Source organism: Nilaparvata lugens, chromosome 1 (assembly GCF_014356525.2).
Source record: "Nilaparvata lugens isolate BPH chromosome 1, ASM1435652v1, whole genome shotgun sequence".
Classification (NCBI taxonomy): Eukaryota; Metazoa; Arthropoda; class Insecta; order Hemiptera; family Delphacidae; genus Nilaparvata; species Nilaparvata lugens.
Window position 1 is genome coordinate 55,875,341 of NC_052504.1, and position 26,146 is coordinate 55,901,486.

Here is a 26,146-nt window from a genome sequence, read left to right on the forward strand (position 1 = left end):
AAAAATCAGACTATAGAATTATTAATCATAAATCAGCTGTCGAGTTGATTATAAATATGGCATGCAATTCAATATCTCAATGTAACTTGGTAAAAAATCAGCTGCTGTGTAGACTATAAATTGCATGCCTCATTGAATGCTATTTTCATGCCCTATTAAATAATGAACTATTGTCTACATGATAACTGTCAAATTTCATGAAAATCAGTTACCGCGTTTCTCCGTAAATGCGCAACATATAAACATTTAAACATTTAGAGAAATGCAGTCGACTTGAATCTTAGACCTCACTTCGCTCGGTCAATAACTAAAATTTAATAACATAGTATTGTCTCTCGTCCTTTCTCTGCTTTGAACTCGGGCAGTCCTGTTGCCAGTATGTCTTGAAGGAGATTAGCTTTTGATGTTAGCATTTTTGATACACCAACCCCAACAGTCATTAGCCGTTACCACACCGATATCTCGCCGACACGACATACAGACAGAATTTACTCTGATGGACAGTATAAGATTAGGCTGCGGTTTATAACTGCGTTTATAATCTTTAAAAATCGATGGGAAAAAATCTTTGCTGATTATGAGCTAATAGAGCATTAAATTCTCTTCAATTTCATGTATAGTTTCACAATTTTATGCATTTCCCTAAGACTATTGCTTTAGTGTTGATTGTGAAATCTCCAGTTTTGCAACTGAATCAGCAGTTGCACCAACTGATAAAATTGCAGTGTCATCAGCGAAATAATGTTGCTGCTGTCACATTTTCGGGCTGAGGTATATCAGATGTGTAGAGGAGGTACAGGAGGGGACCCTGGACACTTCCTTGAGGAACTCAAGCCCATTTTCTTCACCCGGAGAGATAAAAAAGCATCGCCTTGTTTTATTCTGGAATAACGGTCTTGATGATATGATTTCAGTATAAGACTATTCTGTTAAGTACTATTATTATTACCATCTTTAATGTTGGTAATTTAATTACCAAATAATTAACTAGAAATTTAATGTTATTAAAATAATGGTAATTTACCATAATTAATTAATAATATATATTATTATTATTAAATATTATTAATTTTGTAGCATAAACCTGAGTGCCATACTTTGTCGAAAGCTCGTGCTACATTGAGGAAGACTGTTCGAGCAAACTTTCTTTTCCTCCGACGTATTTTCAATAATATTTGTCATTATAGCAAATATTACACAATTCATTGAGGGAGAAACAACAGACCCCATCCAAAACTGTTCCTTCTTTGAATGCATATACTGTTCCAAAAAGAATAGGTTATATTGTTACATGCACCATTGTATACCGCACCTAGAAGCTGTTTCTAGACGTTTACGGTGTTGCGTACTTTGTACGTTTGTTGTTTGGGATGGCTTTTATCAGAGATAGCAGTGGTGATATACATGATTAAATTCAACTGCAAACATGATAAATTTCGAATGTTGTGTTTTGGTGTTGCAGAGCAATCAGAAAAACCGACCTGGTGATGCCGGACCAGGCACGCAGCGTGGCCAAGGAGCTGGGCGTGTACTACTACGAGACGAGTGTGCTGACCTACTACGGAGTCAACGAGGTGTTCGAGAACGCCATCCGCGCGGCGCTCATCGCACGCAGGCAGCAGCGCTTCTGGATGACCAACCTCAAGAAGGTGCAGCGACCCCTTCTGCAGGTCAGCCAAATAATCAAATCGTCATTATTAATGTGGTTCACTTTTTTGAACAGAAAATGCAATTTGGTTTTTATTAGTCTGTTGTTTTTTGAAGTATGAATTTTACATTTTAATATCCTTCGACGAGTTATCGCAGAAATGAAATATGGTATTTACGATTTTTTGTAAACATGATCTTGCTGTCGGTCATCCATTCTTCTTTTTCACTAATTCATATAAGTTGGATTTTTTTTTTTCAACACTCACGTTATATAGTTGTGACATGTTTGGTCTGGTCTTGCAAACTTATTTATGTCTGGTTTGATCATGTGTGACACAAGCACCAAACATTTCGCCAATATAAAAACGTGAATGTCGAAACTTATTCCAAATAAGTATTTTTTATTAACTTACTACAGGGACGGCCTGATGGTAGCATTATCGCTTATGTTCAGTACTTGATGGTAGAATATCTATCAGAGAATTGTTATTTCATTTTTTCAATACATGGTTTAGTCACGAGTAAAAGCTTGAAACTATTGGGACCAACAATAACATAAGTAATTAGGTTCACTAGTAAAAACAAGAGGACTTGTAGTTGCTGTCCTGCCGGCTAGTGCAAAACAGATTGTGAAAGAAACAAAGCGCATGAGCATCCTTCTAGTCTCCCCTCACGCTGATGCAACCTTTTCTTATGTTTGTCAACCTTATTCTTGTGACTGAATCCAAATTATACGTACTGAAGTTCTGTTTTATATTTTTAAAAAATGTTTAATACTCTTACACATTCATCAAGTTATTAATTTATAATTTTGAACAGATTCATACTTTCATACAATTCCTTTACAATTTTATAAAATTCCTTTAGATATAAATAGTCTCTCATATAAAACTATACAAAAATACGAAGAGAAAACTTATATTTTCGAAGATAACAGCATATAGGCGACGTCCCCCATTTTTCATACATATTGTTTTGGCTATTGTGTAGACATATTGTTTTGAGTAATGATTTGTGACATTTCTTATGACTCTTTCAAGAATAGCAATAACACCTGCTACTTCTTTTGACGACTTCTTCCTGTATATTGTTTTACTGGTCATTTATGGTACTTGGAAAATTTATTTCTAAGGCAATAGAATTTGATTTGATTTTTTATCAGATTTCTCCAAAACACCCATAAAAAATAATAAAATAGGGTTTGGTTTGGGAGATCAAACAAGCCCCTGCAAATTGCTCCTGTTTGAACGAGTTGCGTTTTTTTAAGTGATTCTTATATTAGGGTGTCTATTGAGTTTACTTATAATTTAGTATTATCAATTGTTAATATTATTGACTATTATTATTATTATTATTTACTATAATTATTTTTAGATCAATATAATCATGCAGTAAGTTATAATTAATATTAATCATTAAATGTATTATCAATTGCAGGCACCGTACTGCCCGCCGAAGCCGCGTCCGCCCGAGATGCACGTGTCGATGTCCAGCTACGAGGAGAGTCTGATGTGGCTGTGGCACGCGCAGGCGCACTCCGACCTCATCTTCATAGCTGGGGGCAGTGGAGGTGGTGGCGGAGGCGGGGAGGGGTGTGGAGGCGGCGCAGTGGGGGCGGTTGGCTTCCCGGCGCACCGCTTCGTGGTGGCGGCTGCGTCGCCCGCCCTGGCTCGCCTCCTGTTGCTGGGTGCCAATCTGAACGATGGCGGCGGACAGGAGGTGATGAGCACGCGCAGTGCTAGCGAGTCCAGTATGGTTAGTAGGCCTTCAATATCGGGGACCGAGCTTCGCTCTGGAGTACAAAAGCATAAACAATTTATTACGAAAGAAGAAATTATAACATTCATACAGAAATGTTCTATCTAATCACTGTAAATTGAGATTAATTCCCAGAGGAATGCAAAAATTTCCCTCACAAAGACCCAGTTGCACAAAAGCCAGTTAAATTTTAATCCTGATTAACTTCACGTGAACCAAATCAGAGAAGAGACCAATTCAAAAAGATGGATTTACTGGAATTATTCAGGATTGAAAATAACCCGGCTTTTTTGCAACAGACACCAAGTACCTTATTGAATGATTACAAAAGTTCAAAAGCTGAGTCATAATTTTGACACAGTCCCACACACATGAACTCGCTCACTCACTTCCATCACCAACAGGCGACGAAATAATTATTATCAGCTGTTTTTCCAAGGATGAATAATAATTATCCTTTTAATGTCCTTCAGTGAGTTTTCCCAGGGATGAGACCTAGTGCAATCGAATCTTTATATTATAAACCTACTATGTTCTGAATTTTGTGAGAATTGTTAGAGCCGTTTTTGAGATCCGGTGAAATACAAACATATAAACATCCAAACATATAAACATCCAAACATCCAAACATATAAACAGAAGTTGCTCGTTTTATGGTATAGGATCACAGTACTAACCCTAATTCAATTTTTTTTCAATAATAATACAGAGTGGCTCAGGAAAACGGGAAATTCTCATGTTATCGTTCGCAGCAAGGTAGACTTGTTGGAAATTCCACACATTACATGTCGCAGTGCAAAACCAGTACATAAACTTGTGCATTCAAATCAAATAGCATTTTATTTTGCCATAGTAACAAAAATATAATACATTATACATAGTTAAGCAAAAAAATAGTTGATCCTTGAATAAAAACGAGTAACTTTCTAAATCAAAATAACACATTAGGCGCTGCCTACTAATCGAAGTTTGAGTGCTGACTGCAGGTATCAATGCACTTTTCAATTGCATTGCCATTCATCAATCATGGATCAACTTGTGGTAGAACGTGTAATCATCAGCATCATCACATTTGACGTCATGAACGTGTCCCTGTGTGGATATTTTAATTGTAATTCCCAAAGATTTGCTGCACTGTTATTTCATAGTATTCATAGCAGGCTGAGACACTTAATGACGCACAAATTCCTAGTGTCATCTTGATAAGTAAAAATACACTTTTCATACTGAATACATGCTATTTCATTAATAATTTACTAGTGTTTTGAATTGATTCAAGGAAATTACATCATATAATGTATGTTTTTTGGTGGTAACGTCCTATTGTAAATTCACCAGAGCTGGTCTGAAATTCAATACTTCTAGGATATTCATTATACTTTCATTTTTGAAACAAAGACATCTATGGAGGATCTGCCTCGCACTGCAGTATCTGTAAAAATATGTAATAAGCCTTCTTGACACTTTACCTACGATTTGAATACATTCACCCACATTGGTGAAAACACGTTTCTGTTACTTGAATGACATTAGAACTCGAACTGGACAAACCAATCTGTGCCAAGCTCACTGTTGTTCGCCTGCAGTGTTTTCACATTTCCTGGCAGTTGGATTAAAGGTAACTTCAATTATGATTAATTTGGAAGGTTATTAGGTGTCTATTTAGGTGATAGGACCACAGTATACTATACATTTATCTGAAATTGGTTCAGTTTAGGATTAGGTTAGATTTGGTCAACTTTGAATCTAATGTATTTCAAAAATAAATAATATGCATTCTGTTTTGCAGGTTTCCACTTTTGGAGAAGCGACATCAGGGGACTTCAATGAGGACACTGAATATCTCATACGAGTCGAAAAACCTACAAGGTACTTATTAAAATATCTTTTTATACTTAAACATCATTCCCAACTGGTTTGATACCGTCAAAAAAGTAGGACAATTCACTGTGCTTCATTGTCAGCGTAAGATGAGTTTTGATTTCAAGGTTCATCATTACCATAGAGAAAAGATAGCATGAAAAGATAGCCCATGTATATGCTCCAAGTTTCTAGCCGATTTTTGTTAACTCAAACTGATTACTGTCGACTAGTGGCCAGCGTCACATAGCTTCACAAAAAAGAACTAGCCTATCGGCTATCGACTATCGGCTTGAATTAAAAGTGAAATTTAGAACATAAACGCCCTATACCATGGGATATCTTCTTATGCTATCCATTCTCCAAGTTACCTTCTATACGGTACACGGGCATATGTGAAACGGACTTGTATGTGAAAATCTTTAGTTATCAGTAACTATAAAAATTTATATTAAAAACAAGAAACAACCTACTTACTATTCAAAACCACTGAATGCGATTTTTTAAATAGGTAGTGTAACACGAGGGTTTGCTAGTATCATAATATTTTTTAATTTATTGTATAAAACACTATAATCGTAATATAATTATGAAATTGGAGGAAAAACTAGGCTGAGCCTGTACTATTTCTCTCCAAAAATTTTCATAAAATGTTAATGTTGTCCAAGAGTTGAGGTTATGTAATCACACACTGCTTTGTCACTTGATTTTCGGTCCAGGAATAATGATATGAAACTTTTGAATTTTGAAGGTTGGTGTTATACTCTAAATGAATCACAGAATGTATCACAATAAATTAAAAACTTGATAAATATTGCACTTATTTAAAAAATTTGAATACAAAATCAAAAACCTACTCACTATATATCAAATATATAATATCAAATGATTATTCCTTTTTATTTTTCTGGGTCCAGATTAAGTTTTGAAAAAACAGTTTTTTTGTTCAGGGTTTGGGACCAGCTGAAAAGGCGCTCTAGCTGCCAGGTGCTGACGTCATCTCAGGCTTCGATTGCTGCCAACCTGAAGGCAGGAAGCAGGGAGCTCAATCATCCAGCTTTCACTGCCATCAGGGTGCAACAGGTAAACCATTCATTCAATTTATTAGACATTTTTTCAAACTATGTACAATAAAATTATAGTTTATTAATAATTTCGATTGAACTGTTATATTGATTTTATTTTATAATGATTTTAGATATTCTAAAGACCCACTATACATTAGTGGGATTTGTGGGAAGTTCTGAATAGTGCCACAGGGACTACGGTCCTACACACAACAGAACTTCTTGCAGTTCAGTGCTCTAGTATACAGTAAAATAAAGCTGAAAATGTGAGTCAATCGAAACCTGTGAGCTTTAATTATTGGTGAGACGGTGCCTATTTTTTCCGCCGGTCAGCCTAATCGGTGTTATTGCTTTATCTAAGCGAAATGCTTATTTTTATTCATGGAAGTCCTTCTTTGTGTATTCAAATGTGGTATAACTGTGCTAATGATATTGAATGTGAATTGAGTCATTTATAGGAATTGAATTTATGTCTCATGCGATTGATTTTTAGTAAAAAATGAGAATGTTTTTTGCCTTTGAGGCATAGCATTAACATAAAAAAATAATGCAGTACGCAATACAATTTCATTAATATAGCATGATGTCAACACCAACAATCACTGAGCTCCGAACTACTGAGAACTTCAACTATTTAATATAACATCAAAAAATCATGCTTTACTGGGAGCTGAAGGAAAACAGAAAGTGAATGCAGTGGGCTTTTCAGCAAAATGCTCTCTAGTTTCTCAACCCATTCTTACTAGATTTATATGAATTTTGTTATTGTAAATTGGTTGTTGATGCAGTGCGAGTGCTTTGACTCGTTGGACAAGCCGGCGAGCAGTTCGCTGCAAACGGTGGTGACGCTGAGCAAGTTGGTGTCGCCCTATGCCATGCAGCAGTGCCTCCAGTTCCTCTACACCGGCAGTCTAGACACGCGCTCCACGCAGTTGCAGGTACACCATACTAGATCTTGCAATTAAATTGAATGTATTTGTTTCCAACAACATACAAGCATACAATCTACATTTATACACAGCATACTTAATAGAATAAGTATAAGTTCACAATTATTGAATCGACGCTCACAATGAACCTTAAGGTTTCTTTGTGAGTCGTGAGTTCGAATATTATTATTATTAAAAAAGTGAAAATGAATAAATAAAAGGAGACCATACTCCAGCATAGATAAAACAAAAATGCACCACTTGTGTATCTGATAGAATATAAGAATTTGAGAAAAACACTTATTGACCAAAGCGAAGCTGAGGTCTTAGTTTCGACTCGATTGGCTTTTGTCTGTTTGTTTGTTTGTACCGCATTTATTGTCCGATTTGGATGAAATTTGGTGTACAAGTTCTTTGAAACAAGGCACAGAAACGTATGTGTAACGATTTTTTATAAGACCTCCGGGTTTTTTGTAATTTAAAAAACCGCAGACCAACCTCCATCTAGAAAGTTACTTTTTCGTATCTAGCGCCGTTAACTTTGAAGATACAGTTTTTTTGTTCAGGGTTTGGGACCAGCTGAAAAGGCGCTCTAGCTGCCAGGTGCTGACGTCATCTCAGGCTTCGATTGCTGCCAACCTGAAGGCAGGAAGCAGGGAGCTCAATCATCCAGCTTTCACTGCCATCAGGGTGCAACAGGTAAACCATTCATTCAATTTATTAGACATTTTTTCAAACTATGTACAATAAAATTATAGTTTATTAATAATTTCGATTGAACTGTTATATTGATTTTATTTTATAATGATTTTAGATATTCTAAAGACCCACTATACATTAGTGGGATTTGTGGGAAGTTCTGAATAGTGCCACAGGGACTACGGTCCTACACACAACAGAACTTCTTGCAGTTCAGTGCTCTAGTATACAGTAAAATAAAGCTGAAAATGTGAGTCAATCGAAACCTGTGAGCTTTAATTATTGGTGAGACGGTGCCTATTTTTTCCGCCGGTCAGCCTAATCGGTGTTATTGCTTTATCTAAGCGAAATGCTTATTTTTATTCATGGAAGTCCTTCTTTGTGTATTCAAATGTGGTATAACTGTGCTAATGGTATTGAATGTGAATTGAGTCATTTATAGGAATTGAATTTATGTCTCATGCGATTGATTTTTAGTAAAAATGAGAATGTTTTTTGCCTTCGAGGCATAGCATTAACATAAAAAAATAATGCAGTACGCAATACAATTTCATTAATATAGCATGATGTCAACACCAACAATCACTGAGCTCCGAACTACTGAGAACTTCAACTATTTAATATAACATCAAAAAATCATGCTTTACTGGGAGCTGAAGGAAAACAGAAAGTGAATGCAGTGGGCTTTTCAGCAAAATGCTCTCTAGTTTCTCAACCCATTCTTACTAGATTTATATGAATTTTGTTATTGTAAATTGGTTGTTGATGCAGTGCGAGTGCTTTGACTCGTTGGACAAGCCGGCGAGCAGTTCGCTGCAAACGGTGGTGACGCTGAGCAAGTTGGTGTCGCCCTATGCCATGCAGCAGTGCCTCCAGTTCCTCTACACCGGCAGTCTAGACACGCGCTCCACGCAGTTGCAGGTACACCATACTAGATCTTGCAATTAAATTGAATGTATTTGTTTCCAACAAACACAAGCATACAATCTACATTTATACACAGCATACTTAATAGAATAAGTATAAGTTCACAATTATTGAATCGACGCTCACAATGAACCTTAAGGTTTCTTTGTGAGTCGTGAGTTCGAATATTATTATTATTAAAAAAGTGAAAATAAATAAATAAAAGGAGACCATACTCCAGCATAGATAAAACAAAAATGCACCACTTGTGTATCTGATAGAATATAAGAATTTAATTGAGAAAAACACTTATTGACCAAAGCGAAGCTGAGGTCTTAGTTTCGACTCGATTGGCTTTTGTCTGTTTGTTTGTTTGTACCGCATTTATTGTCCGATTTGGATGAAATTTGGTGTACAAGTTCTTTGAAACAAGGCACAGAAACGTATGTGTAACGATTTTTTATAAGACCTCCGGGTTTTTTGTAATTTAAAAAACCGCAGACCAACCTCCATCTAGAAAGTTACTTTTTCGTATCTAGCGCCGTTAGCTTTGAAGATACAGAAATTTTTATTCTTTTCAAAATGAAAGACTCTTGGATTTATAATAAGTTATGAGTAAATCGTGCTCACAATAAATTAAAAACTTGATAAATATTGCACTTATTTAAAAAATTTGAATACAAAATCAAAAACCTACTCACTATATATCAAATATATAATATCAAATGATTATTCCTTTTTATTTTTCTGGGTCCAGATTAAGTTTTGAAAAAACAGTTTTTTTGTTCAGGGTTTGGGACCAGCTGAAAAGGCGCTCTAGCTGCCAGGTGCTGACGTCATCTCAGGCTTCGATTGCTGCCAACCTGAAGGCAGGAAGCAGGGAGCTCAATCATCCAGCTTTCACTGCCATCAGGGTGCAACAGGTAAACCATTCATTCAATTTATTAGACATTTTTTCAAACTATGTACAATAAAATTATAGTTTATTAATAATTTCGATTGAACTGTTATATTGATTTTATTTTATAATGATTTTAGATATTCTAAAGACCCACTATACATTAGTGGGATTTGTGGGAAGTTCTGAATAGTGCCACAGGGACTACGGTCCTACACACAACAGAACTTCTTGCAGTTCAGTGCTCTAGTATACAGTAAAATAAAGCTGAAAATGTGAGTCAATCGAAACCTGTGAGCTTTAATTATTGGTGAGACGGTGCCTATTTTTTCCGCCGGTCAGCCTAATCGGTGTTATTGCTTTATCTAAGCGAAATGCTTATTTTTATTCATGGAAGTCCTTCTTTGTGTATTCAAATGTGGTATAACTGTGCTAATGGTATTGAATGTGAATTGAGTCATTTATAGGAATTGAATTTATGTCTCATGCGATTGATTTTTAGTAAAAATGAGAATGTTTTTTGCCTTCGAGGCATAGCATTAACATAAAAAATAATGCAGTACGCAATACAATTTCATTAATATAGCATGATGTCAACACCAACAATCACTGAGCTCCGAACTACTGAGAACTTCAACTATTTAATATAACATCAAAAAATCATGCTTTACTGGGAGCTGAAGGAAAACAGAAAGTGAATGCAGTGGGCTTTTCAGCAAAATGCTCTCTAGTTTCTCAACCCATTCTTACTAGATTTATATGAATTTTGTTATTGTAAATTGGTTGTTGATGCAGTGCGAGTGCTTTGACTCGTTGGACAAGCCGGCGAGCAGTTCGCTGCAAACGGTGGTGACGCTGAGCAAGTTGGTGTCGCCCTATGCCATGCAGCAGTGCCTCCAGTTCCTCTACACCGGCAGTCTAGACACGCGCTCCACGCAGTTGCAGGTACACCATACTAGATCTTGCAATTAAATTGAATGTATTTGTTTCCAACAAACACAAGCATACAATCTACATTTATACACAGCATACTTAATAGAATAAGTATAAGTTCACAATTATTGAATCGACGCTCACAATGAACCTTAAGGTTTCTTTGTGAGTCGTGAGTTCGAATATTATTATTATTAAAAAAGTGAAAATAAATAAATAAAAGGAGACCATACTCCAGCATAGATAAAACAAAAATGCACCACTTGTGTATCTGATAGAATATAAGAATTTAATTGAGAAAAACACTTATTGACCAAAGCGAAGCTGAGGTCTTAGTTTCGACTCGATTGGCTTTTGTCTGTTTGTTTGTTTGTACCGCATTTATTGTCCGATTTGGATGAAATTTGGTGTACAAGTTCTTTGAAACAAGGCACAGAAACGTATGTGTAACGATTTTTTATAAGACCTCCGGGTTTTTTGTAATTTAAAAAACCGCAGACCAACCTCCATCTAGAAAGTTACTTTTTCGTATCTAGCGCCGTTAACTTTGAAGATACAGAAATTTTTATTCTTTTCAAAATGAAAGACTCTTGGATTTATAATAAGTTATGAGTAAATCGTGCTCACAATAAATATAAGTAAAAAAATTGGGTCTCATTTTTAGAATAGAAACTGTGCCGCTCTAATATGTGCTGTATTGAATGAATGGTATCGTTGGAATGATGAAGGGCTATCGATCTATTTTTAGACGTGACATATGTACTAGGAAAACCAGGCATTGAAGAATACTAATTTATATAGCTATAGAGAGCAGGGTTTGTTGTCACACTACTCATTCATTTCCCTTCTCTGTCTCACTCAGACCTCAGAGGACAAGAGTTGTCAGCGGTGAACCTTGAGAACGTCGGAGGGTCTAAGCCGCTCCAAATCTTACTGTATTTTTTAATTGAAGAAAACTTCTCACTTGATTGCATCATTTCTTCCCTTTTCAACAAGAATTTTCCCTGTTTCATAGATGAATAGTTTCTATACCTACGGAGCCGGCTGGAGGCATCACAGCTTATTAGCTTTTGTTTTCCTTTTAGTATGAGATCGGAAACCGACTTGTGAGCATTACCATTCTGCATAGGGATAACAAGCCATAACATTGAATCCGCTTTTCATGAAAAACATCATTAGCAACCTTCTGTAATTTTGTCACCAACAAACCCAGCTTATTTAGAATCATTTTCCGTCTCACTATCAGCTGTGAGACGATTCATCGTCTAAATTGCCTACTGCGTATTCCATTTTCTGACAGTTAACCGATTTCTTATAATCAATTATTAGAAGAGTTGTAATATTGTAAATATGGGGTCAATATAAAGGTACCTCCTTGAGAGACATTTATAAGTTCAGTGTCCCTGGAAACAATGTCTCTAGCACTTTCAATAAAGAAAATAATAGATGAAATGGATAAATCTTCACAATATACTGTACTTTCTTAATGGCCCTTCTCATTAGTTTGAAAGTTGTAGGCTATTCATGAGCGAGGTCTACTGTTCGCAGAACTACTAGTATACTCCTAAACAAGGTAAAAATCTTGGAGTAAATATTAAAAATGGAAAACAAAGGATAATATTATTCATTGTGTCCTATTCCATACATTGAATGCATGTCAGCTAATGCGGAGTATGAATAATGTCTAAAATTACCTGCCATTATTTAAAAAAGTTAATACTTAACACAGTGGTTACAAATAACTGGTTAATAGATTAAACAAAAAACACTGCGCGGTTACAGTAGGCCTAACTTACAGTTTGTTGTTTTGTTCAACAGGGAGCTAAAATATTTCTGAAAATAACTTTCAGCTGATAATTTTTTTTTTTTTTAATATTTTCTTATTTAAAACAAAACAAATCAGCTGTTTTGGACAGCTGTTATTTAAATCCATGTTTTATTTGCAATCAGCTACAACCTATGAGTTATTAGTTCTCTCCTCATAAAAAAGCAAATTTTTGTGGTGTGATGTACTACATAAGAATACATTTTATTCAACTTCTATTTAAATTTAGTTTACACAGCTTACATAATTCTTTTCAGAATTAAATTCTCTACAATTTTTATTGCGAAAAATTATTTGTTTACTGGTCATTAAAGAAAGTTGGGCATCAAACGTAGAAGTCTGTGTTTTTCTACTTGGTTTTTTGCATATTTCAACTTTTTTCTCAAAAACTACTCACACTACAGCTTCCAGACTAGTTTTATTCAATTTTTCAGATATTTTTGCATATGAATCCAGCATAAGTTTTTCAAAAACTAGTCCCAAAACAATTCAGCATCGGTGTGTTTCACCAGAGGAACTGAATTCCGGGCGAAATCTTTCACCCTGTATAGCTCGCTAATGAAGCGTTTATGGATATATGTTTATAAGAACTTTTTTCTTATTTTTACCTCTACTATCACGTATTAAATAATTATCTTACCATAATTAAGAATCACCCTGTATTTTACCTCATTTATTCATTCGAGAATATTCACCTATCATTTCGAAGACTGCAGGGTTATTAAGAAATATTTTCATAAGGGAAAAATAGCGTCTATTCCAAGCTGCCTATTAATTCATAACAAAATTCTGGAGCATTTAAATTTATTTTACTTACTATTTATGTATCGATATATTTCATTCTATTTCTTTTGTGATTCTCAAAGGGTTAGGGTTAAGGAGTAGGTTTTCATATTTGCTAGAAAGTTACTAGCTTGTTATTGCAATACTTGTATTATTACTAACTTGTACTTTTTATTGCTAACAAACAAACCTCTAGTTTGCAATATTTCTACTTTTCATGTATTTTTTTTATCTTGCAATTTGTAGGAAGTGAGACAGGCTGCAGAATTTATGGAGCTGCCTGAATTACTAGTCTATGTATCCAATATTCAAGCGCATGAGGAGTTCCTGAATACAGAGCTCAAACAACGATATAAGAAGGTAAGTAAAACGTTGTGCTTTGTTAGTCTATGATATATAATTTATGTTATATGTTATTATTTTTCATAATCTTCAATGGATTAAATTTGTTAGTTTTGAAAACATCGTATTACTGTTGCATTCAATACCTGAACGCAGGTCGACCAATTGGTTACAACCCACACCGAGGAAATGCGTTTATCGTACTTAATAATTCAGTTTCACGACAAACTCCAACAAATATGTGATTTTGTTGTGGTGATTGTAAACCCCGTGAAAAAGGGAAGTACCTTACTGGTTTCATCCCTCAATAGGGAATCAACTAATGTCACCAACTACAGGCTAGCTGTGAATGTGTAGAAGAAACTGAGAATCACATGGAATCAGACAATTACATTATTACATAAACTAGAATATTTTTGCATGAGAGCGTTTCATTGAAATGCGTTTTTATGTAATTTAGCTTTGTATGACTTAATCTATATGGATCAATAAGTATGACATGTTTTTAGTCGATAGTCAATAAAACGAATCATGAATCTTCAATGAAATCCAAACAGTTGAGTATCATTGAAACGAGTTTTTAATGCATTTCTCTTGGTTTCTTATCGATTTGCTTCACTGGAAACGATTTGTCGTTTCAACATGCGACTAGTTTCATCGGTGTGTGCATCGAGCCTGAAGCTGTGTACAGATTTTCTTGCCACAAACACAATCCGTTTCTCTCCACTGAATCTGTACAGAGCTAAATATATAATAATCATAACATCATCGCGTCTGAAGCTGTGAAACAGATTTTCTTGCCACAAACACAATCCGTGTCTCTCCACTGAATCTCTACAGAGACAGATATAAGACTAACATTAAAGTAAGTAATCAACTACTGATGGAAAGCTTAAGGCGTGTGTTAGTGGCGTGTAAACAGCCTTAGACTTATTGTAACTGTTGACACATTGATTCTGTGCGTATACGAATGCTAATATGGTTTTCAGGCGGTACGCATGCGCCTGCGCGAACTGGCGCTGGGCCAGCAGGGCTTGTTCTCAGATGTGCTGTTCCAGCTGGACGACGGCTGCCAGGCGGCCCACCGCCCCATGCTGATGGCGCGCTGCGACATGATGCGAGCCATGTTCAGCGGCGACTTCCGCGAGGGCAGCGCCAAAGTGGTCAGTAGCCCAATCGCAACATACGCATTATTGAAACCCCTTCTCAGATCGACAATGAACGTTATCTTAGTAGCTGCCACTAATGACCAGGTCTAGTGGATGCTCCTCTTGTCCCTGTGTGCAGGTGATGAGCAAACAAAAAGGTCAGTTTATGAAACAAAAAAATACTGAGCCTTATTCACATTTGAGCACGAATCATTGCAATATACACAATTAGCATTACAATGCATTTCTCCTTTCATTGATATGAATAATCAATTTCTTCATTCAAGAAAGCAATGTCTGTGACACTTGTCCAGAAAACAAAGACGTTTACGACACTCATACAGAAATAATGTAAGTAGAAATCTAGAAAAAAACAGAAAAAATCAAGTTCGCAAAAACACGCATAAGAGAAAGTGATAGGTCATCAGAAATAAATCATTGGATAGGTCATCATTGGAAAATAAATCCTCACAATGATAAATTGATAGAAAGCAACTACTTCCAATCTGGTGTGGCATAAACGTTATTTTTTATTGAATGAAGGGTGAATTCCTGCAATAGATATTCCATTCTAGAGCTTGTTAGACGACCTATATGTTTTATTCACCAATAATTTATTGACAATTTGTTTTTTCTTGTTTTTCAGTGCAGAAGAAAGAAAAAGAACAGAAAGCAGCATCACCAAATTAGAAGGTAGACGAATAGTGGACATCAATTCGTTTATTGTGCAAATTCAACAAATCGATGACCACTTACCATTTCATTGCGGTTCTAAAGATATGGTAGTAGTGAAAGAACGAAGAATAGGATTAAATTCGTGTATAACATTGAAGTGTAAAATGTGCAATGAAAAGAAATCACTGTAGACAAATTTTTCAAACGAAAACACCATGGATGTGAATACATCAGCAGTTTCCGGTACAATCAGCCTTCAATACAATCAATTTAGCCTCACTGGTGTTATCAGAAGAGAGACGTCACCAGTTGGAAAGGAGGACTGTCCTGCAGCATCACTCCGCTGAATGGCTTGAAGAGAGACGGAAAAGGATTACTGCATCAAATTTTGGACGAATAAGCAAGAGAAGGCCAAATACCGGATGTGAAAATGTAGTTCGCGAACTATTGTATGGGGGCGGTAAAAATTGTTCAGCAATGGAGTATGGGAGGATGAACGAGGAGGCTGCTCTAAAAAAAGTTAGTGAGATAGCTGGACAAAAAATTTTGAAATGTGGGCTATTCATTGATGCCGATTTTCCATTTCTGGCAGCATCGCCGGGTGGATTATTAGAAGATGGGCATGGTATTGTGGAGGTCAAATGCCCTCAGACAATAAAGGACCATTACTATCCATTACATTACTATCCATTACTATAATCTTTTTTGTTCTAATCTTTTCCATACTGTAATCATCTTGTTCAAAAGAACAATTTCATTCTTCCCAAACAGGTTCTGTAACCTATGGGTTATTTCCAATTATTTCATTTTATTTGTATATTTATTTATTATTGATTTATTGTTAATGCAAGTTTCATTTATTGTAAACTGTAGCCTATGTATATTGCTATAATGCTAAAAATTCGATTTAGATTTGACTTGAATTGTACAATTGATTGTAGATTACAAAACTAATAATTTTTCAATGTATTATTTACGGAAATAAATTTTATTTCCCATATATATGATGGACTTTGTTTGAATTTTCTCTTCTATGTTCCCTTATAATAAAAATAATTTCTTTTCTGTTATGGTTATTGTGAACATTTGATTGCCTATTGAATATTTTAGTATTTCGAGTATTTTGTTTAGATTAGCTATATTCATCCCTTTGTGACATGTATAGAATTTGATTAGCCTACTTATGTATTGATTGATTTTTTGTGTTTTAGATTTAAGATTTCTCAGGAGAAAGGACTCTGATATTAGAATAATAATTTCTGTAGTTGGACTTATGTATCTGTTTCTGTAGTGAGAAAATATAATTTAGTGAGTAAGTAGTATTATTGCAGCGACAATAAGATTGTGCTAAGTTATGTGTGCACGACTGTGAGAGCAGCAAATTGAGGGATATTTGCTAATTGTTAGGGATGAGGGGGCTGGCTCCACGAGGCAAGGACACGGCGGATGTGCGATAGCCTGTAGATATTTTCACAGAGGAATACTGCACACCTGGCTGCAGACCCGCTTGCCCAATCAAGTGACAACCGACTCACAGCTCCACTAGCAGCAGGGCCTTAGGCCTTCCACCACACTCACGTCGTGAGGGGGAACCAGTCGTTAAACAACCGAGATACCGAGCCGATCAAAAATCATATTGCAAAACGTTATGTTAGTTTTCCGGCATCATGAGATACGTGAGTGTCCTGTGTTTTGGGATTACCAGTGGGAGTGATAGCTGTGGTTGAGCTCAGCCACAATTGTGAATTTTTAGCTCATTATAAAACATTTTCACCCGACCGAGACCCTAATTAGAGATGATCTTGTTGTAGTAAAATTTATAGTTAGCAAAATCTTATTGGTCGTATAGTTTCTTTAGAATCAAACTTTTGTTTGAATGGTCAGTGTATTTTGTTTGCTTCAAAATGGATTACTTAATAAATTAGAAATGAATTACGTAGCCGATAGTTGTAGTTACTCAAGTTCCCATGACTCCTTCAAAGTAGTTAGGGATCTTCAACCCCCATCAAGGGCGGTTACACCTTCATATGCTTTCAAGAAATTTACATCGGTATATTAAGACCGGAGAGTTTGGTCTCACAATATGTCTAATCAGCATGATGTGATAAACTGAATAACTTTGATGAATAAATATTAATTTTATTTCTAAAAAAAGGTAATTTCTAAAGATGGTCGGCTGATTGAACAAACAAACGCAAACTTCCTTGAAATTCTACACAATGAAATACTTATAGTTGCAATATACACAATACAAGTCATTATTATTCTTAATGATACAGATAATGTGTCAAATTCGTTGTAAATTAATGAAAAAAAAAAAACAAATATTGTAGTTTGTAGAATACGTATAAATGAACAATAGGATATACGAGCTACAAATATACGGAAAATAATTTCCCACCGACAAGGAGAAGAATGAATTGAAAATTTGCGTTGCCTTTTTCCTCTCTCCACCAAGTTGGCGTTGTTGTTGTGCAGATCCTGTTCCCGGGCGTACGCACGGACACGTTCCGGCAGCTGGTGAGCTTTCTGTACTGCGACGACATCGGACTGGTGCTGCCCTCGCGCTGCCTCGACCTGCTGGAGTTGGCCAACCGCCTCTGCCTGCCTCGCCTCGTCAACCTCGTCGAGAGGCGGGTCGTCGACGAGCTCAATCGCATCTGCACGGCGCGCGCTGACAACGCAGACGTCGTCGAGCATTGTCTCCGGCTGTTAGAGCCCTGCAAAGTAAGTGCACTGAAAAATATGTTCTTTGGACTACTTTTGAAGATAATATTGGTAATGATATTCTACAAACAATTCTTTGGTTAAATTAGAAATTTGAGAAAGTCGCAGTTTTATACAAATTGACAACGCTGAAATTTCTTCGAAAGGAGGGCTAAGTCTCAACTCATTTTTATACAAGCTATAGCTAAACCTATTCTCTCGCCAGCCTATGCCAACTGAACCATATTTTCTTCAATTCAAGTTTCAGGTGTAGTTTGCAAATTTTCATCAACAAGGCGAGCACTAAAAGATGAGAAGGGTTTGGATCATTTTATACTTTGAGGAGAAGACATGATGAGATGATCAGATGAACCTGACATTGAGAATTAACATTAAAATTCTTTAATTTTATTTGATTGAAAACGTTATTACAAACGATGAAAGAAAATAAGAAATGAATGAATGCCCATTAATTTAGAGTATATCTACAATGAGAGCATGTTTCTGAAATGTTTAAACTATTATATCCAATATTACCTTATCCAATTGGATTCAGTAAATGAGTTGGCAATAAATTAAATTTGAATTTGATGACGCATGTTCTTCAGCCGTGGTTTCCAGGTATCATCATTTTTGCTTTTGTGAATGATTTCAATTGAATTACAATACAAATAGATGACTACTTATTCCTGAGATGTTCAATAATAATAATTGATGAAAACAATATTAAATGAATGACTGATTAGACAGACAGTTAATGATTGTTTGAGTGGAAACTTGTTGCATTTTGTTGTGATGAATGGTGTTGCTGTGTTTTATGGTACTGCAGCTGCACAATGCAGACCAGCTGGCCGATTGGTGCATGAACCATTTGTGTGTCAATTACAACAAGCTGTGCAAGATGTCGCCCAAACTACTCAAGGCGCTGCATCCTGAAAACCAGGAGTATTTGTCGGAGAACCGGTGGCCGCCTGTTTGGTAAGTACATTTTCATTCATTTTAACCTCTAATTTTATCTCTCCTATCCAATCCCAATTCTCGAATTCAACCTTATGAATGTTTTCTATTTTTCTTTGTTTCATATTTTTCTTTTTTCAGTTCATCTATTTTAAGATGAACTTAATAAGAAGATTGAATTCATAAGATAGCATTGTTGTGGAGAGTTCAGTGTAAGAAGCTGGCTTATCGACTATTCTTCACTCAAAAGAATCGTGATTGGATTCCGTTATTCGTCATGTAGACTGTAAAATATTCTGGCTTATACTTTATTTGTGCATAATAATTGGCGGCTAGGATAGCTGAGACGATTGATCATCTCATCAAATCACCCTCGCACTTTTCATTACCCACACACAATCAAAAAGCTCAAGTGCGCATCATCTGCAACAACAAAAACAAAACAATATAACTAACTATGCAATGAATTTTACAAAGTATGGGCTTAAAAATGATATTCAATTTGAATCACTCTTATAATTTTCTCCTAGTGGTTTCCCAAACCAGGTCTCCCTAGTGTAATTTGCTCATCAGAAGCTGGTGTCCTGATATAATTGTAGATTAATATTGTCCCTATTAAATGTATATGCTTTCATTGGACTGGATTTGATTTGCGAATAAACTATTGTCAATATATTTATGTTGTAATAAACTTGAATTTGCTGTTATTATATAATTTCATATTGACTGTTTTTCAGGTACCTGAAAGACTTTGACTACTACGACAAGTGCATGAGCGAGAGGGAGAAGGAGGAGCGCGCCGTCTTCAAGCGGGGGGCCGGTGGCGGGGGATCGGGAGGCGGTGGTGGCTGTCTGTGCTTTTCGGGTGGCAAGGGGGGTGGCAGGACCCCGACCGAGGGAGGGCCCCTGGTGCCGCAGGAGGCCGCATGACCCAAGCTGCCCGAGGGTGGCTGGTGGGGCGGGTGCATGTCAGGGGGGGCCTCCTCCTGGCGACGAGGTCTGCTGCTCGCCTCTGCACTCATCGCCGTCGTCACCCTTGTCGTGCTCTGCTTCTGGTCGGTCAAGGTCAAACGGCTGCATCTCTTCAACTAGGTCAGTCATAACAACCACAACAATAACATACAGGCCCGCTTGCACAAATGCCGTTGAATTTGTAATCGTGATTGATTTCACGAAAAACAACCAGAGAAGGTTTTTTCGAACAGATGGCTTCTCTGATTGGTTCTCGTGAAATTAATCACGATTAAATTTTAACCGGCTCTTGGACAACCGGCACAAAGTGTGCTTGTAAAGTGATTACCCATATTATCAGCTGTCCATTGCTGGACTCGTGAATACCAGTTCACAATGCTTTCATTCACACTGTGATTATTCAACTCAGTATTCATTTGTACAACAAAACTACCCTTAGAACGTATGTTTGTTTAAATCGTCTCTCGGCTCCCAGAAGACCATACTAGGAGTAAGTTGGAATTAATTTCCACAATGTTTCACTAGATACTGAATTTAAAATCAACTATACACACAGTATAACAAACTTGGAAAATTTGATAATAGAAAAGTATAAAATTTTTAATTATATTATATAAATGGCGATGATGTAGTTTTTCAAGTTATTTAACAGAGTTAATGAGAATGATATAGAAACTTTAGGCTAGCTTCACACGCATTCGGTTTCATTCGGTTCGGTTCGTTTTCGGTTCAGTTCGGTTCGTTACCGAAAACGAATGAAGCTTTCATACACGGTTTTAATTCGTACGTTTCTAATTAGGTATTTTCTTCTCAAACACAGCTGTGTTTGGATTTTCACAGTTCATGCTGGTATATTTAAATATAAGATAAACTAAATTGTAAGATATTTTTTCTTGAACAAAAATTTTTTTAAAGTTAATTGAAAATTGTGGATTATTTGAATAGTTTCTTTTCGATTATGTTAATTTTGGATGTTCAGAAAGATTATTTTTTTAAATTGAAAATTTGTTCCTTGTTTTGACACATGGTATATAAACTTACTTTATCTCTTCTCTCCATTGATTAAATCATGTAATATTCGTGGAAAAATAAAAAAAATAATTCCCCCTGAGTTTTAATTTATATCTTTCATATTTTTTTTAGCAAACTATTCATTGAGAAAAAAATGTTCCTGTGAACTAACAGAAATGAATTGACCATATGATTTTGACTTGGAAAATTTTGAAACAGATGATCAAGATAATATCAGGTTAAAATAAAAACAAAAAAGGCAAGAGTGTGTATAAAAGACTTTGTTTTTCCTGTTTCCCTAGCAACGAATTCGAATATGATGAAACCTATAATTCATGTCGAGGGGGCGTTCGGTGCTATGCGGTTGCTATTCGGTACCGAATTCAAACCGAATCATCGGTTCACACTTATCGGAATTTGCCGAAAACGAAGCGAACCGAACCGAAAGTGTGTGAAAGAAATTGAAAACGAATTGAAACCTGATGGAATTTATTAGTGTCAAGTGGGCGTTCGGTTCTATGTGGTTTCTATTCGGTACCGAATTCAAACCGAATTACCGTTTCACACTTATCGGAATTTGCCGAAAACGTAACGAACCGAATGAATGTGAAACTAGCCTTATAGATACAGATATAAGAGACAGATGTAAGTCCTGTAATCAATTTCCTGGTTGTAGTATATGATGACTTATATAGACTTGAGTATATTTTGACTTATACAGAAAATCTATCACTGTTGAGGGGTTTGAAAAGCTAAAAATTTAGAAGATGAAATGTTCAGGTTCAGGCTGGCCTTCTACTGGAACCTTTTCGGTTGATAGTATGGCCAGACTGCCGATCATCCCATGGCAGAACAAGTCCGCTGTAATGAAAGCTCAATTATTTTTTTTGTGGTGGGGGGGACTTGATTTAGCAGTTTTGTTCCAAATATTATACGGCTCCATAGTCAAAAATGCAATTCAGAAATCTTGTCTCTTGAAGTGTACAGCAGAGAAACGCAATATACTGTATATGAAACGTGTTTCATGGAATCTGTTCCAAGTAAACCGTTCCATGTACGCATGCACACAGAATAATTCATTTACTTTAGCTTCACGATTGATGCCGATAAAAGTAATGTGATTTTTTTACTTTCAAAAAATAAAAACTGTTCTATCGATACGCAAATTGAAAGCTTCATAAAACTTTTAGTGCTGAACGTGAATATGAAAGAATTTCATTGATATCTGCATCACAGTTTTCAATACTTGTAGTTTATGGTATGGCACCTGGCATCTGCTGAATGATATTCAATTGCTGGAACAATAATCACAGCAATTACGTGTGTTCATCATCTGAACGGATGCTGTCAAGGAGACCGTTGCATGAAAAGGTTCCAATGCAATCCAGCTTCTTGGATTCGGATTTTGGATTTAGATAAAGCTTTCTCAAAATTTAACTAGAAATAGTTGAACTTTTTTTTCTTTGTTACAGATAATCTGCGCGATCTCATACAGGAATGTGTGAATCAGTGACAGCTGCTGCTGCTTCGAGCCAACTTCGAACCAAAGAGTTTGTATAATAAACGGTTGGCAGGTATTCTGCGGCAATGTGAGTGCTTGCAATGACGGCGCCACAGTTATTTCTTCTTCATGATTACAGTTAAAGTTGAGCTTCTAGAAACGCCTTTTTCACATAATGTTGAACTGTGTGATCAGTAATTAGGTAATTGATTTTTTGTCTTGAACTCGAGTATTCTGTCTAGATAGCAAACGAGCTGAACTGTTCTTCCAGATAAGCCAATATTGTACGTGGACGTTTTTATAGTATGTAATAGAACATCTCCTACGTTATGGTACTTTTCCATTACAATAGATTCCTGTGATAAGTTGAAAATATTGATTTTCAAAGCATAGGAAGAGCAGACATGCAGCAAGATCATTTTTGTTTGTAAGTAAAAAAAAAAAAATGCTAAGCTTGGAAGTCTGGCCCGGCTTTCACAAATCAATTGAAGCCAAGTACGATTGGTTACCAGCAACCAATAGCAGGATCCCATCAGAACGATTCTAGTGGGGGATTACTTGGCTTAATTTCGTTCTTAGAAACTGTTGTAATTACTGCCCTTGAGCTCTGCTTTCCAATAAATGTCTGCTCTTCTGGGCAGAAAGAGTATACCGTTAGCTTTTATGGGAGTGTTTACACATGAGGGGAGTGCACTATCGAGTTGGACAGAATGAACATTTGTGAACACACTCAGAAGAAGCAACGGTATTTTTTCCTGCTTTAGGGCTTTGGTGTGGGTTACTTTTAGAGCCGCATCTACATTATGCCGTCGATGAAGCCAGTTATTCATGCTGGATAGTGATGTCCCATTGAAGTGAACATCACATAAAGAAGTCAATTATTGACAAAAATATTTTTCAAACAATTATTGGCAAAGAGGATGTGGTTTACAAATTTCCTAAATTATCAGGCTTTCACATCACATCACAATATTTACAATCATAACCTTAAATTAGGGAAAGCACAATCATTAATCAATTTAGTTGTAAAATTGTCCAAGTGATCAATTCCAATTCATAGCAATTCAACTCATCATAGCCACTCATAGCAATTCAACTCATCATAGCCACTCATAGCAATTCAACTCATCATAGCCACTCATAGCAACATAGCAACTACTCATGTATATAAGTATTTGAAAACGATCTCACTGTCAGTAGATGTTACATAACACTTGAATCTTTGCTTTTAACTACTGAAAAACTTTCTGAAAGTGAAAATAATGAATAATTGCAATGAAGGCACACTGAAGTTTTTTAGAAGAGAATTTGAACAATATATTATGGTTTTGGAATTGGTTACCATTATACCGAAAAACGTTACTATTTATTGAATTCCTAAAGTTTTTTCAGTTTTCAATCGTTCAAATAAAAAAAGCAATTATTTAACTGGGATGATAGGATCTAATTGAGCGATTCTGGTTCTATCAAGAAGATTCTAATAAATGTTAATATATTTCCATAGCCTATTTATAGTTGTAAGTAGTTATTGGTCCTTCGCGGACTGACTGAAATGTTTATATTCTAATGTAGCCGATTATTTATAATGAATTTTCACAATCCGAGATACCTCATTGTTTAAAAATATTCAAGTGTCGTCGACGGTGAAAATTCATGACAAGTGAAATTTGACAGGAAAATAGATGCGTCTAGACTGACATTACATAACCAGGTCCCCCTTAACTTCAAACCGAAGTTATCAAAAAATGTACAACTCTTTTCTGAACATACTAGATTTAAACGGAATAAAATTGCAATCAATAAGATACGCAAAGGGCATTTTTAAAGGCTAGATACAAGATATGAATTGGGAATCAAAATAATGGTAATTGAATAAATAGAGTTCATAGAAGTTGTTTGGGATAGTCCACGACTGGAATGCGTTTTGGAGGAGACAATATATCTCTTGCCTTTTTCCCAATATAAATTTGAATACATAGAAGAGCCCACGGGAAGAACGCTGTAAGTCACATTTTGTAAATTTTTCAGGATAAGAAAAATAAACTTCCAAGACTCAAACTTAATGTTTATAATGCTCAAAGGTAGGTTTTGAAAAACACTCGTTGAAAAACATTTTCTTTATAAAAAACTTTATAAAAAAATGGTGATACACTTTTTCGACGGAAAGAACGTGGTGAATACCAGTTTACACTGAAAAAACGATGTAAGTTTGTTTTGGCTGCAAAAAACGAGGTTAGTCCATGAAGGTATGGTACTGTGAACAAAAACAAGCCAAAAAGCTACTAATGACTGTTTTATTCACACAAAAAGTTATTCATTCACAATATGAATAATAGCTGTTATTATTTTTTTTTTGTTCTCTCCAAATTCCTTAAACGAGTATTCCTTGTGATTTTACCACGAAATTATTCCAAAACTTGTATTTATATTTTTCTTTCAAAATGGGAAATCAATCTGAAAATAAAATCAAGAATTTAGAACTCTTAGAATATCCAAAAAATTTAATTTCCCTATATATGAGGTCTTGAGGGAATATTACTCACCATTATGTGCTGAATTGTTGACTTTTTTTCTTGCCTTCTCTAAAAGGTAACTTGGAAAAGTATTCCCTTGTGGTCTCACCACAAAATTCTTTTTAAGTCATTATATTTTTCTTTCAAAATATAACTCTTAGAATATCCAAAAAAATTAATTTCCCTATAGGTATATGAGGTCTTGAGGGAATATTACTCACCATGATATGCTGGATCAGGCCAATAGAACTCATTTACACTGAGAGGCTCAAGCTGCATGTTTTCATGTTTTCCATTTCGCCAGGAGAGCGATCCAAATTCACAGATGTCCAAGCTCCATTGTAATTGTTTCTATATTGGAAAAGGTTATCTTCTTTTTCAACCATAGCTTCCTTGATTGGCCGAGTTTTGAAGGGACACTTGAATTGTATCTGCCTTTGAGAAAGGTTGTCCAGTCTCTAATCATATCTTGTTCAACTGGGATCACCTTGAAAGGTCGTGGGTTTTGTCTAGCTGTTGAGAAGGCATTCACCCAATCTTGTGGCACTTCCGCAATAGTATTTTTCTTGATTAAACCAAAGTTCTTTTCGCACTCCATATACGAATGACCTCGGATTGGAAAAACAACTTTGATACTGTCTAATCGATTAATTATATGGATAACATAATGTAGATAAAGGAACAGGGCGTGATTCTTGTTTTTGAAATTAAAAATTGTTAGAGATCGTACGTCTTTTCCAAGAATGTCCTGTATATAATTGTTCAAATCATTAGCACCGTTATGTGCTACATCTTGTGCATAAGTGTAGAATATTGAATCACGTTTAGATAAGTGATGTATGTTGAAAGTGAAGAAGGATAATTGGCGTTTGTAATAAACTTATCATTGGTCGCAATGTTCGGTAATGGTAGGTAGGTTTTTTCAAAGTCTATACAAATGGCATCTTTTTCACAATTCTTCGCACATTCTTTTCTAGCAAGTCGTTTTCTTGTGTAAAATGTTACAGCTTTCA

At 35.8% G+C, this 26,146-nt stretch overlaps 1 protein-coding gene across 4 annotated transcripts in view; it reads left to right on the forward strand.

Moving 5' to 3' along the window:
* The window catches only part of LOC111045398 (rho-related BTB domain-containing protein 1), a 94,512-nt gene extending 69,264 nt beyond the window's left edge, over positions 1 to 25,248 (forward strand). For 3 of the 4 annotated variants that reach the window (XM_039437259.1, XM_039437252.1, XM_039437265.1), the window contains 11 exons: positions 1,463 to 1,670; positions 3,088 to 3,405; positions 5,198 to 5,277; positions 6,219 to 6,351; positions 7,124 to 7,273; positions 13,555 to 13,668; positions 14,640 to 14,813; positions 17,952 to 18,200; positions 19,009 to 19,157; positions 19,874 to 20,228; positions 22,592 to 23,037. In XM_039437259.1, coding sequence (XP_039293193.1) covers positions 1,463 to 1,670; positions 3,088 to 3,405; positions 5,198 to 5,277; positions 6,219 to 6,351; positions 7,124 to 7,273; positions 13,555 to 13,668; positions 14,640 to 14,813; positions 17,952 to 18,200; positions 19,009 to 19,157; positions 19,874 to 20,066 — 1,768 coding nt within the window. In that variant the 3' untranslated portion in view covers positions 20,067 to 20,228; positions 22,592 to 23,037. Of the gene's footprint in view, positions 1 to 1,462; positions 1,671 to 3,087; positions 3,406 to 5,197; positions 5,278 to 6,218; positions 6,352 to 7,123; positions 7,274 to 13,554; positions 13,669 to 14,639; positions 14,814 to 17,951; positions 18,201 to 19,008; positions 19,158 to 19,873; positions 20,229 to 22,591 lie in introns of all 4 variants that reach the window. The other variant, XM_039437255.1, reaches the window with a different exon arrangement.
* Positions 25,249 to 26,146: the final 898 nt, after the last annotated feature.